Here is a 13,664-nt window from a genome sequence, read left to right as displayed (position 1 = left end):
ACTTTGGGAGGCCGAGGCGGGCAGATCACAAGGTCAGGCGTTCGATACCAGTGTGGCCAATATGGTGAAACCCTGTCTCTACTAAAAATACAAAAATTAGCTGGGCATGGTGGTAGGCGCCTGCAGTCCCAGCTACTGGGGAGGCTGAGGCAGGAGAATCGCTTGAACCTGAGGTTGCAGTGAGCCAAGATGACGCCATTGCACTCCAGCTTAGGCAACAGAGTGAGACTCGGTCTCAAAAAATAAATAAATAAATAAATAAAGACAGAAAAAGAAAGAAAAAGACCTAATATCATCTAAAATGAAATCATACAGACAACTTTTCCATGATATTCTCAATGAAAAGATTTCTTACCAGTGTTCTCTCTGATTTTCGAACAAATGGAAATTTTTCCACCAGTATTGGCATAAGAAACCACGGTGTCCTATTTTTAAAAAATTAAATCAATCCATGTTAACTTTACTTTCTAGAAAAGGAATAAAAAGGAAAACTACCATTCTAAAAGCAAATATCGATAGATATAGGAGGCAAACAGGAATCCCTGTCTCAAAGAACTGGAACTTTTTTGTTTTTTGAGACAGAGTTTCGCTCTTGTTGCCCAGGATGGAGTGCAGTGGCGCAATCTCGGCTCACTGCAACCTCTGCCTCCCGGGTTCAAGTGATTCTCCTGCCTCAGCCTCCTAAACAGCTGGGATTACAGGCATGCGCCACCACGCCCAGCTAATTTTGTATTTTTAGTAGAGACGGGGTTTCTCCATGTTGGTCAGGCTGGTCTCAAACTCCCGACCTCAGGTGATCCGCCCGCCTCAGCCTCCCAAAGTGCTGGGATTACAGGCGTGAGCCACCGTGCCCGGCCAGAACTGGAACTTACAATGTATACCTTCTGAGAAAATCTATAATGACTTTGAGAAAATAAGCTTCTGTTAACTCTGATATCGAAAGCAAATCAAAGAGGGAGCTTCTCTCCCACAGACATATAACAGCACTTTTGCTGACATTTCCCACTACACATGTATATTATTTTTAAAAGCAGAAAAAATTATCAAGTTGGATTTTTTTAAGTTAACAAATAATCAATGGACAGAGGGAACTAGAAGTCCACCCCTCCAAAAGCAACCCACAAACCTGAAAAGCTTTTCTTAGAAGTGCAATTTTTATTCATATGGCATGACACAAACACACCCAGGGGTTTCTCACTGAAAATTTTTGGATAGCATATCTGTCGAAGATAAAAGCAAAATTCCAACCACCATACAAAATTGGGGGAGAATCCACATACAAACTTTGGAAAACAATTAAAGAGAATAAATAGAAAATGGAAATGCCACTTTTTGTAGAATGTAATGTTTCCTCAAGTGGATAGAAAAAAAAATGCAATGTAAGACTCAAGCTTTAATACTATTAACATTTTATAATTTTTACTAATTGATTACAATTTTCTTGAGAATTAAACATTCAAAATAAGAAAAAGTATACTCACGATGGTACATATCTTGCTATTATTTGCAAGGCTCTGTGACATGTGTCAAAATTTGCAGGAAGATCTGAAAGGAGAAAAGTTGAGAGTATGAGCATCAAAACAAAACTGAAGGGCGACACACTTGAAACTAAAAATACATGCTGGCCAGGCACAGTGGCTCATGCCTGTAATCCCAGCACTTTGGGAGGTCGAGGTGGACGGATCATCTGAGGTCAGGAGTTCGAGACCAGCCTGACCAATATGGTGAAACCCCATCTCTACTAAAAATACAAAAATTAGCTGGGCATGGTGGCACACGCCTGTAGTCCCATCTACTCAGGAGGCTGAAGCAGGAGAATCACTTGAACCTGGGAGGCGAAGGCTGCAGTGAGCCGAGATCATACCACCGTACTCCAGCCTGGGCGACAGAGCGAGACTCTGTCTCAAAAAACAAACAAACAAAAAGTGACATACTTGAAGCTAAAAACACATGCTAACCAAAATGGAATAATTTATCAGAGAAATAATAATTTCAAGATTTTTCTCCACAACCATCAATGAAAACTAAATGGACTAAATATATAAATAATGCATTCAGGACAACTGACTGCATATCAATGGTAAATATAACAAAAAGATTATATCAAAGGTTGTCATTTGTTGCAGTCTACCTATTAGAATAGGTGCCAGGTATTCTGTGCTTTACTTTTTTTTTTTTTTTTAAAGAAGACAATGTCTTGCCATCTTGTCCAGGCAGGGCTTGAACTCCTGGGCTCAAGCAATCCACCCACTTAAGCCTCCCAGGTCGCTGTGACTAAAGACACACACTACCCTGCGTAGTTGTGCTTTAAGCCTTTTTTAAGAAAATATTTGAAAAAAAAAATGTTTTTTTTTTTTCAGAGACAAGGTCTCACTATGTTGCCCAGGCTGGTCTCAAACTCTTGGCCTCAAGTGATCCTCCTGTCTTGGCCTCCCAAAGTGCTGGGATTATGGGTGTAAGCTACTGTGCCCAGGCTTTAAACCTTTTTATACTTACTATCATCTTCATCATCAGAATCTGAAACATCTACATCGCCTTCCTTAATGATCACTCGGGCTTTTGAGGGAAAAAGAAAATATGTTATTCTGTCATTGATCTAGACAATGAATGGCTACACAAAAAAAGTTATTGACCTAGACAATGAACAGCTATACAAAAAAGTTATTTTTCCATAATCCAAAGTTAGCCCAATGATTAATTAAACGCACAATCTGAAAAAAAGTAAAGCAACTTTATAGTTTTTAAACAGCTAAAAATTCCTAGATTTCACCAGAAGTTCAATAAAGCAAATTACAACTCATAAAACTCACAGCAACAAATGAATCTAGACACCTCCATAGGGGTCATTACGGGGAACATATATCTACCATACCTGGTGCCAATATGCATCTGGAATCTTCCATCGTAGCAGTCTCTCATATATAAGGAGAAGGTGGTATTTTAGTAAAGAAGTATTAAAAAGAAAAAAGAAAATTCCAAGCAAGCAAAGACTAATGACTTACGAGGCACAAAATGGGAAGCAATCATGCTGAGACACGGTCTGAGGAAAACAGTCTGTGCTGATACAAGATTAGCAAGAAAAGCCAAATACTCTTCCACTACTGTTTGACTTCTATTCAACCAAGGCAATCTCTAGAGTGGGGGAAGAAAGATAAAAGCAGCATGTTATTAATATAACATATACTATTACCAAAGTTCTGAATTACACACTCGACAGTAAAATAAACGGTGAACTTACCAATATAATACTGATAAGCTGCTCAAAATCTTTTGTCAAGTACATGATAGAAGAACGGAATTCTAGCAGCCAGTTGATGATCTGGTCATCCTTAAGTTAAACAAAGAGTACTTTCAAAATCACAAATCCTCTAAGGTAATAGAAATTTACAGCTAGCTTATATCCATCGTTTATCAAGAATAGGTTGGGGGGAAAAGGTCACAAACTTGGAAGGAAATCAAAACTGGGTATCAAAACAGAAAAATACGTCACAATAAACTTAACTGTTTTAAAAAAGTAATCTAGTAACTCTAATACACAGGAAAAAGACTTAAATGCAATACTTCAGCCTGATCACTTTTGTTTGCCCTGAAAAAGCGAAATCACTTCAAATGTTGACACCTGGGACTTTTAAAAACTGCAGAACTCTAGCAGATTCAAATATTAGAAGATCACAAAGGAACAATAGCTACCTCTATTTCCTCTATATTCAAGCTGACCAGGAAGCATGCTGATAAAACTCAGTCTAGGCTGATCAATTGGGGTCATGAATAAACATAACTTTTCTAAACCAAACCTGTGGCTGAGTTTAAATATATTATGATGTGTTTGTTCTGTATAAATGAGAGCCCCATTCCTCCATGAAATATTTTTCAGGCAATCAAATTACTGTTCATAATAATTGTTAGTGACATGAGAAGAACTGCTAAATTTGAAACACAATGTATAAAATACAGTGTCAATTATGTAAAATATTACTATATTAATTATATCCATGCATATACACTGCACAGGAAAAAAACCATTAAGAAAAAGCCCCTAATTTGTGGAAGGCTTAGACATATAAATAAAAGCAACACAAGGTCATACCTACAGGGATATTTATATGGAGTTATCATTTAGCGAGAATACACCATATGCCAGGCATGGTGTCTGACACTCTACATATATATCTTCTTCTAATCCTAAAAACTCTGCAAGATGTTTACTTATTCCCATTTTGCTGTTCAGGAAGCTGAGGCTAAGAACGATGAATAAGCAATCTGCCCAACCAAGAGGCCAGTAAAGAAGCAGGTCCAAACCTGTCTATCTCAGTCAAGGCTATCATCCGTTCACCGTCCCACACGCCTCCCTATATGTGGAGAAGAAGCTGTCCCCTTTTCCCCACCTTAATTCAGCTACTGAGTGCTTACTATGCCATATCCATGTGTCAAACTCCCACAGATCAACCATTTTCTGATGAAATCCCGAGTAGCCTGGCAGTAAAATAAAGTAAAACCACAACTCATTTGTACTATGGTAATTTCACATGTCCACAACTGTTAAGGATAACATTAACAGTAGCTCACTAAGGCCAAAGGCATGTAGAAAACAAGCTAAGTTAGTGTGCAAATAAAATAATCTATCCTATCTCTTTTCCACTAAAAAGGCTGCAACAAAACTATAAGGATAACATTTAAACTGTACCATTTTTAAAAGTAAATCAGGCTTGGCGTGGTGGCTCACGCCTGTAATCCCAACACTTTGGGAGGCCGAGGTGGGTGGATCACCTGAGGTTGGGAGTTTGAGACGAGCCTAACTAACATGGAGAAACCCTGTCTCTACTAAAAATACAAAATTAGCCGGGCGTGGTGGTGCATGATCATAATCCCAGCTACTCGGGAGGCTGAGGCAGGAGAATTGCTTAAACCCCGGAGGCAGAGGTTGCAGTGAGCCAAGATCGTGCCATTGCACTCCAGCCTGGGCAACAAGAGCAAAACTCCGTCTCAAAAAGAAAAAAAAAAGTAAATCAGTTGCAGACTTTGATGCTTTAGTACTGAACTATTATTATTTCTACTAGCAGGCAGGAACAGTAGCTCATGCCTGTAATCCCAGCACTTTTGGGAGGCCAAGGTAGGAAGAGACTGCTTGAGCCCAGGAATTTGAGACCAGCCTGGGCAACAAAGGGAGACCTCGTCTCTAGAAAAATTATTCAGGCATGGTAGCACATGCTTGTGGTCCTATGTACTCGGGATCCTGAGGTGGGAAGATTGCTTGAGCCTGGGAGGTTGAGGCTGCAGTGAGCCATGATCGGGCCCATTTCACTCCAGCCTGGGTGACAGAGCAAGACCCTGTCTCAAGACGAAAAAAGTTCTACTTGCAACACTCCACACAACTAGTGCAATTCGTGGTATGTCAAAATACCAAGAATGAGAACTGCTGATACAAACTACAGTGGAACACAAAGAAAATGTCCCTTTGTATCTGGGAAAGAAGGCAGGAGTCAGGAAAACCTTTAAAGAGAAAGTGATGCTTCAGCTGTCTTTAAACAGTAACGCAGTTGAGTCTTTTCTGGAAGTTCTACTTCTTACAGAAGGAAAAGTATGTTTTCAGAAAACTGAAAGACGTTCAGTATGGCTGGCATGTATAGTGAGCAAGCCAACAGATAATAAATCTGGGGAACAAAGAAGCACCAAATAGACCATGGAAGGCCTTGTAAACCAGATCTGTAACTAGAGAGATCTGGAAGTGCGGGAAATGGACTCAATGAAGGAACAACTATGTGCTTAGAGAGAACCAGGGAAAGCTCCATTAAAGATGGAGCCCAGCCAAGGGTAGACATGCCAAGTTTGGAGCACCTATGATGATTCTGGGTAAATGCATCTAACAGACAGTTAAGAAACAAGTCTAAGCCGGGTGCAGTGGCTCACTTTGGGAGGCTGAGGCGCTTTGGGAGGCTGAGGCGGGTGGATCACTTGAGGTCAGGAGTTTGAGACCAGCCTGGCCAGCATGGTGAAACCCCAAATCTACTGAAAATACAAAAAAATTAGCTGGGCATGGTGGCATGGCTACTCGGGAAGCTGAGGTGGGAGGATGGCTTGAACCCAGGAGGCAGAGATTGCAGTGAGCCAAGATCATCCCACTACACTATGGCCTAGGTGACAGAGCAAGACTCTGTTCTGCCCCGGTCCCCAAAAACAAAAATGAAACAAGTCTGGAGGCCACAAGAGCAATCCTGGCTACAGACACAAATATATTAGGACACAGGCAGACTTCAAAGCCATGAAGGGAAATGAGGATATCACACAGAAGGTTCTACAGAGTGAGAAAAGAGTCAAGTTTTGAAGCCCAATCAACACCGAATTTAAGATCAAGAACCTATCGAGAGATACTAGAGATTAAAGGATCACTGGCTGGGCGTGGGAGCTCACGCCTGTAATCCCAGCATGTTGGGAGGCCGAGGCGGGCAGATCATGAGGTCAGAAGATCCAGACCATCCTGGCTAACATGGTGAAACCCCCTCTCTACTAAAAATACAAAAAATTAGCCGGGGGTGGTGGCGGGCGCGTGTAGTCCCAGCTACTCGGGAGGCTGAGGCAGGAGAATCGCTTGAACCCGGGAAGCGGAGCTTGCAGTGAGCCAAGATCACGCCATTGCACTCCAGCCTGGGCGACAGAGCGAGACTCCGTCTCAAAAAAAAAAAGAGATTAAAGGATCAGAAGACAGGAGGATCAGAAACACTGAAGTTTTAACAAGTGGGTGGCCAACAGTGTCGGCTGATACAAGGAACACAAGGCTTAAAAAAATAAGTCCACTGAGGCTGGGCTCAGTGGCTCACACTTGTAATCCCAGCACTTTGGGAGGCCGAGGCAGGCAGGTCACCTGAGGTCAGGAGTTCGAGACCAGCCTGGCCAACATGGTGAAACCCTGTCTCTACTAAAAATAAAAAAATTAACCAGGCATGGTGGCGGGTGACTGTAATCCCAGCTATTTGGGAGGCTGAGGCAGGAGAACTGCTTGAACCCAGGAGGCAAAGGTTGCAGTGAGCCCAGATCACACCACTGCACTCCAGCCTGGGTGACAAGAATGAGACTTTGTCTCAAAAAAAAAGTCTACTGAAATCAGCATGTAAAAAAAAACATGGGTAACCTGTCAGGGTAATTACTACAGTGATAAGAAGAGTGTACTTAAATGTGAGTGAGAAATGATACAGCACAGTCAGCTGGAACAAAAACAACAGATGACAATTACTGCCCTTACTTTGAGTCAGAGACTGTTCTAAGTGCTTCTTGCATATTAGCTCATTGAATCCTTGTTAAATATTTCCATGTTTAAAGCCAGGCACAGTGGTATGCACCTATAGTCCCAGCTTTTTAGAAGGCTGGAGAGAAAGGATCATTTGAGGCCAGGAGTTCAAGGCTGTAGTGCACTGTGATCACACCTGTGAATAGCCAGAGCAACACAGCAAGACCACATCTCTTAAAAAGCAAAACAGAACACTCCATATTTTTTTAAATCTCTATTGTTTTCTTGGTTTTACACAGTGGAAAATAGAGGCAGAGAGGTTAAAACAATTTGCTCAAGATCACACACTGGATAATAAAATTGGAATTTTATTCTAGGCAATCTAACTACCGCTGCCATGGTAATAAACTATTCTCTTCAAAACTGGGCAGGAAAGGAAGAATGGTGAAACAAAATGTACTAAGGTTTTACTACACGATAGGTGGATCTTGAACCTGGAAATGCTCAATCAGTGGTTTTTCTTTGGTTTGTTTTAGCTTTAAAGAGACAGGAGAGTTGCATGCAGCATGGAGGAAAGAGGTAGTAATCTAATAGAAAGGAAGCATTAGAGCAGGGTTTCCCAGCCTCAACACTGTTGTCATTTGGGGCTGGATCACTCTTGGTTATGGGAGGCTGCCCTGTGCACTGTGAGATGTTTAGCAGCATCTCTGTCATTCACCCACTAGATGCCAGTAGCACCCTTTCCTCCCAATTGTGACAAACAAAAATATCTGCAGCCATCACCAAATGTCTTCTAGGGGGTAAAACTGTCCCTGGTTGAGAACCACCAGATTAAAGTAAGGGAGGACCATGGAGAGAGCAAGTTCTGGAGGACAGAATGGGACCCAAAGAGCAAACTATGTCTGTATAAAGTGGCAATAATTTTGCTAATGATCAAACACAAAATTAATTACCTTTATGTCTGGATCTAACAGCTGGTTCTTCAACAACTCAAAGTCATTTGTTTCACCCTTAACAAGAAGGGGAAAGAATTAAGTTATGCTTTTGTTTCCTGTTTAGTATCAACAGCAAGACTTTTAACCGTACCTTAACATCAGATGAAATTATAAAAGGAACACTAACTTTCACATGTCAATTGAGGATTAAAAAATAATGACTACAAAAATTTAAACACTCATGTTAGTGCAGCCAGAGGGCTTGTAAAAAGGAAAATGATAAGCTACATTTAGCTGTATTTCTGTATTGACATTTGAATATAATAGTTGATACTCCTGCGAATTCTCAAAAAGCATGAGGGAAAAAAACAGCCAGCTATAATGATCTAATTCAGAAGGATCTAAAAAAGTATTCACTCAAATATGGATACAAATGGATATGACATATAAACATACAGTTACTTAACATTTTCCCTCTATTGCTGAGATATAGTAGAAATGCTTCTAAACTACCACAAAAACAAAAATCTCTATTCAGAGAACTGGTTTACTGTCCCAAAGTAATGCTTAGGTAAGTTCCTCCTCAAAAAATAAAATGCTGTAGGCCAGGCATGGTGGCTCACGTCTGTAATCCCAGCACTTTGGGAGGCCGAGGCGGGTGGATCACAAGGTCAGGAGTTCGAGACCAGCCTGGCCAACATGGTGAAACCCCATCTCTACTAAAAAAATTAAAAAATTAGTCAGGTGTAGTGGTGCGTGCCTGTAACCCCAGCTATTCAGAAGACCGAGGCAGGAGAACTGCTTGAACCTGGGAGGTGGAGGATGCAGTGAGCCAAGATCACGCCACTGCACTCCAGCCTGGGCGACAGAGTGAAACTCTGGCACAAATAAATAAATAAATAAAATAAACAAATAAAATGCTGTAATTGTTTTTAATTCTAGCACTTGCTAAAGTTAAAAGATGCTTTGTAAATAAAGCATTTGAAGAGGTGAAACCTCAGCAAAGACCAGAAGTTTTTTTTTTTTTGAGACGATGGGGGAAAAAACGACTCTACTACTCTAATTTTGCACTGACGGCATCATGCTATTATTAAATATTTGATTTCAATTGGTATCTTAATTAATCTTGCTATTTCTATTGGTCTTTAGTATAACAGCAATAGTTGTATTCTGACCTGACCAAAAGCAAACCTCACACATTATCTTCTCTTACCTTTTTGTACTTCAGCAAGACTTCTGTCACAGTTCCACCAAACCGAACAGTTTTTCTTGGGGGAGAACTGAAAAAATCATTCTCTAATGCACGCATATTTGAAATCCTGTGGAACCAAGATTAACAAGCTATTAAGTTCATGAAAATAATAAAAATTATAATAGCCAATATTTATTGAACCAACATAATTCAGTGGGACTATTCTTAAGGCCTCTTTACTGGTCTCCCTGCTTCCACTCTTAACCAACAATCCCTCCTTTGCTCAGCAACCAATAACTGTCTTCCCACTGCACTTACAGTAAAAATCCAAATCTCTCAGTGTGGTCTTTAAGATCCTACATTAATCTGGCCCCTGCCTACCTCTCTCACCTCATCTCCAACAACTTGTTTTACTACAGCCATAATGTCTTTTCTGCTCTTCAAACAAGCCAAGCTGTTTCTCATTTCACTTACTGTTCACTCTCTTGGAAATACTCTTTTCCCAAATCTCTACGTGGCTGGATTTTTTTTTTTTGGGACGGAGTCTTGCTCTGCTGCCCAGGCTGGAATGCAGTGGTGTGATCTCGGCTTAACTGCAACCTCCATCTCCCGGGTTCAAGCAATTCTCCTGCCTCAGCCTCCTGAGTAGCTGGGATTACAGGCACCTGCCACCATGCCCAGCTAATTTTTGTATTTTCAGTAGAGACGAGGTTTCGCATGTTGGCCAGGCTGGTCTCGAACTCCTGACTTCAGGTGATCCACCCGCCTCGGCCTCCCAAAGTGCTGGGATTACAGGCGTGAGCAACCGCGCCCAGCCGAGATTTTTGTATTCGTTCAAGTGGAAGCTCAAATGTCAGATGTCCTCCCCATGAGAAATCTCAAATACTCCTTCTCTCCCTTCTCCCTGCCCCCATTACCTTGTTGTATAACTGAAATCATCGTGTTCATTTATTTATTGGCCTATGTACTGCCTTCCCCCCTATGCTGTAAGCTCTGTAGAAAGCAGGGACATTAGTGTCTTTGGATAAACCACTGTCCCCAGTGTTTAACACAGTAAGCAGGAGCTCGATAAATATTATGAATCATATTACGCTAATTGTTTTACAAGGTTTGCTTCACTTACACAGAGTAAATTAATGAAAAAACATAGCATCCTAATGACTCTGAAAGTTAAACGCCAAGAGTGTGCTATGGGGGTTAGGGATTTTAAAAGTGGAGCAAAACAAAGACTGCTAAACAAATACGTGTGTCGAAACAAATTTCAAACAAAAAAGATGTAATATTCAATTTGCCATGAGTGACAACGTTCGGCTGATAAACCAAATAGCCCAGGGAAATCCCTTCCAAATTTGGACGAAGAAGCGGGAAGCAAGAGGGGTCAAGGCGCAGAAGGCAGTACCCAGGCCTGGGAAATCACGAGGAAACACAGTCGGGAAAGGGTGCCTCCAGCACAGAAAACATACTCATTTTTCCAGGCCCCACCCATGTCTATTACCCAGTTAGGAGGAATGAACTCATTTCTGCGAACGTGAGATGACCCTCGACCCCGTGCTCCTACTACACGCCATTAGCTTTGTCCCACATCCTTTCAACCCACTCCTCTAAGCGAGGTCCTGAGCTCTGGTCCCAGACGCGCAGAAGGAAGCGGCCTGAATCTTACCCAGTCCTCGACTCGCCCAGCGTCTTGACTGCAGAGGACGAAGCGGCCGCATCTCCCGGCAAACGCGTGTGAAGCAACGGTGCCGCCATTGGGCCGAACTAACGCGACCGCTGCGCCTCACGCCGGATGCCCAGCTCCTTCCAGCCACAGCCTCTGTCCCGGAAGTTGCGCGTGCCAGCACAACCTTCAGCCAATCAGGAGCCCCGCATGGGGAGGGCGTATGCTCTTGGCGGGCTAGAGCGCCGCCAAAACCCGCTCCTCATTCTATTTGGACGACTTGTTCCACCCAGCGCCAGTGCGGGAGTATAAGGAGAGACGCGAAGGACCGGCTCCATCCAGCCCTGAGGATCCCAAAGAAAGGGTGGAAACACCCTGGATGTGCTAAGCTGTGGCCGGGTACACTCGAGTGTTAATTTTTTGGAGTCAAAGCCTCCCTCAGTCAAATCGAAGAAACTGAAGCACTTGTGACTGACCCAGATCTTCACGGAAGAAAGGGGATTCGAACCCGGCTGACCCAGAAGCATGGGCTCTATACTCAATGTAGCATTCTCACAGACACCCAAGATAACGTTATCCTCATGGAAACGAGCTCCACGAAGTGACCTACCCCAGAGCCTCAAGGCTGTGATGATGCTGGAATGAGAAACAACAGGAGAGTTACCAAGAGGTGTTACCCCGTTGACTTTATTTATTTATTTATGTATTTATTTATTTTTTCTTTTGAGACCGAGTTTTGCCCTGTTGCCCAGGTGGAGTGCAGTGGCGTGATCTCAGCTCACTGCAACCTCCGCCGCCCCGGTTTAAGCAATTCTCATGCCTCAGCCACCCGAGTAGCTGGGATTACAGGCGCATGCCACCACACCCGGCTAATTTTTTTATTTTTAGTGGAGACGGGGTTGCACTGTGTTGGCCAGGCCGGTCTCGAACTCATGACCTCAGGTCATCCACCCACCTCGGCCTCCCAAAGTGCTGGGATTACAAGTGTGAGCCACCGCGCCCAGCCAAACTTAAATTTTTAAAAGAGGAACAGGAGTCAGCCAGACCAACAAAAGAGCGACTGGTGTTCCAAGCATAGGAAACAGAGGAAACAGAGGCCAAAACCTCAGGACTGTGGAGGATGTAGAGGGAGAGCAGGGGCTGCCCCTACTCTCAGGGAGGGGAAAAGGTTGCAACTTTGGAAACTGTACAGGCCTATCAAAAATACAAAAATATCCAGCCTGGGTGACATGGTGAAACTCCCATCTCTACAAAAAATTTAAAAAATAAAAATAATACAAATTAACTGGGTGTGGTGGCACACACCTGTAGTCCCAGCTACGCGGGAGGCTGAGGATTGCTTGAGCCTGGGAGATAGCACCACTGCACTCCTCCTTGGGCAACAGAGTGAGACCCTGTCTTGAAATAAATAAATAAATTTTTAAAAATGCATATGTATGGGCCCGGTGCAGTGGCTCATGCCTGTTATCTCAACACTTTGGGAGGCTGAGGCAGGTGGATCACCTGAGGCCAGAAGTTTGAGACCAGCCTGGCCAACATGACAAAACCCTGTCTCTACTCAAAATACAAAATTAGCCAGGCATGGTGGCAGTGCCTGTAATCCCAGCTACTTGGGAGGCTGAGGCAGGAGAATAGCTTGAACCCAGGAGGCAAAGGTTGCAGTGAGCCAAGATCGTGCCATTGCACTCCAGCCTGGGTGACGAGCGAAACTGTGTCTCAAAAAAAAAAAAAGGGTGTGTGTGTGTGTGTGTGTGTGTGTGTGTGTGTGTATATGTATCTCTCTCCAGGAGTTCAAGATCAGCCTGGGCAACATATGGTGGTGCATACCTGTAGTCCCAGCTACTTGAAAACTGAGGAGGGAGGATCGCTTGAGCCCTGGAGGTCAAGGCTGCAGTGAGCTGTGATTGCACCCCTGCACTCCAGCCTGGGCAACAGAGCTAGACCCTATTTCACAAAATAAAATACAGGAATTTGTTTTTTGTTTTTTTTTTTTTTTTTGAGACAGAGTCTCGCTCTGTCACCCAGGCTGGAGTATAGTGTCGTGATCTCGGCTCACTGCAACCTCAGCTTCTCAGGTTCAAGTGATACTTGTGCCTCAGCCTCCCCAGTAGCTAGGATTACAGGCATGCGCCACCATGCCCAGCTAATGTTTGTATTTTTAGTATGTATTTTCACCATGTTGGCCAGGCTGGTCTCGAACTCTTGACCTCAAGTGATCCGCCCGACTTGGCATCCCAAAGTGCTGGGATTACAGGCATGAGACACCACGCCCCGCCAGCAGTTTGTTAAACATAAACCATAGCTGTGTTTTGCAACAGTGTAAAATCAGTAACTGTCTTTCCTGAGTCTCTTATTTGGTCCTTACTGAGTTCCTTGGGAATGTTGGACAGGAATCATCTGTCTCAAGGACAGAGGAAATAATTGCACCCTAGCTCACAAAGATACTTCAAGATAACTGTTTAAATGAGAATCTCTTCTTCACTTCCAAGGCAAAGCAAAGCAAAAACAAAAAGCAACAATAGCAAAACAGCAATTTGACAATTATCTGTTTTGTTTTGTTTTGGTTTGAGACAGGATCTCATTGTCTAGCCCAAGTTAGAGCGCAATGGCGCGATCACGGCTCGCTGCAGCCTCGGGCTCCTACAGGTTAAGCAATCC

The 13,664-nt window shown here is 43.0% G+C and overlaps 1 protein-coding gene and 1 pseudogene across 1 annotated transcript in view; both read right to left on the bottom strand.

Moving 5' to 3' along the window:
- LOC129015029 (RNA polymerase I-specific transcription initiation factor RRN3-like) overlaps nt 1-11,145 on the bottom strand; it is a 34,208-nt pseudogene extending 23,063 nt beyond the window's left edge.
- LOC129015030 (cytochrome b-c1 complex subunit 2, mitochondrial-like) overlaps nt 10,609-13,664 on the bottom strand; it is a 55,195-nt gene continuing 52,139 nt past the window's right edge. The window contains exon 13 of the mRNA XM_054452586.2: nt 10,609-11,642. Coding sequence (XP_054308561.2) covers nt 11,204-11,642 — 439 coding nt within the window. The 3' untranslated portion in view covers nt 10,609-11,203. The remainder of the gene's footprint in view (nt 11,643-13,664) is intronic.

The sequence above is a fragment of the Pongo pygmaeus genome, chromosome 18, assembly GCF_028885625.2.
Source record: "Pongo pygmaeus isolate AG05252 chromosome 18, NHGRI_mPonPyg2-v2.0_pri, whole genome shotgun sequence".
In the NCBI taxonomy this organism is placed as follows: Eukaryota; Metazoa; Chordata; class Mammalia; order Primates; family Hominidae; genus Pongo; species Pongo pygmaeus.
The sequence above is the reverse complement of the archived record's forward strand: the minus strand, read 5'-3'. Positions and strand labels throughout refer to the sequence as shown.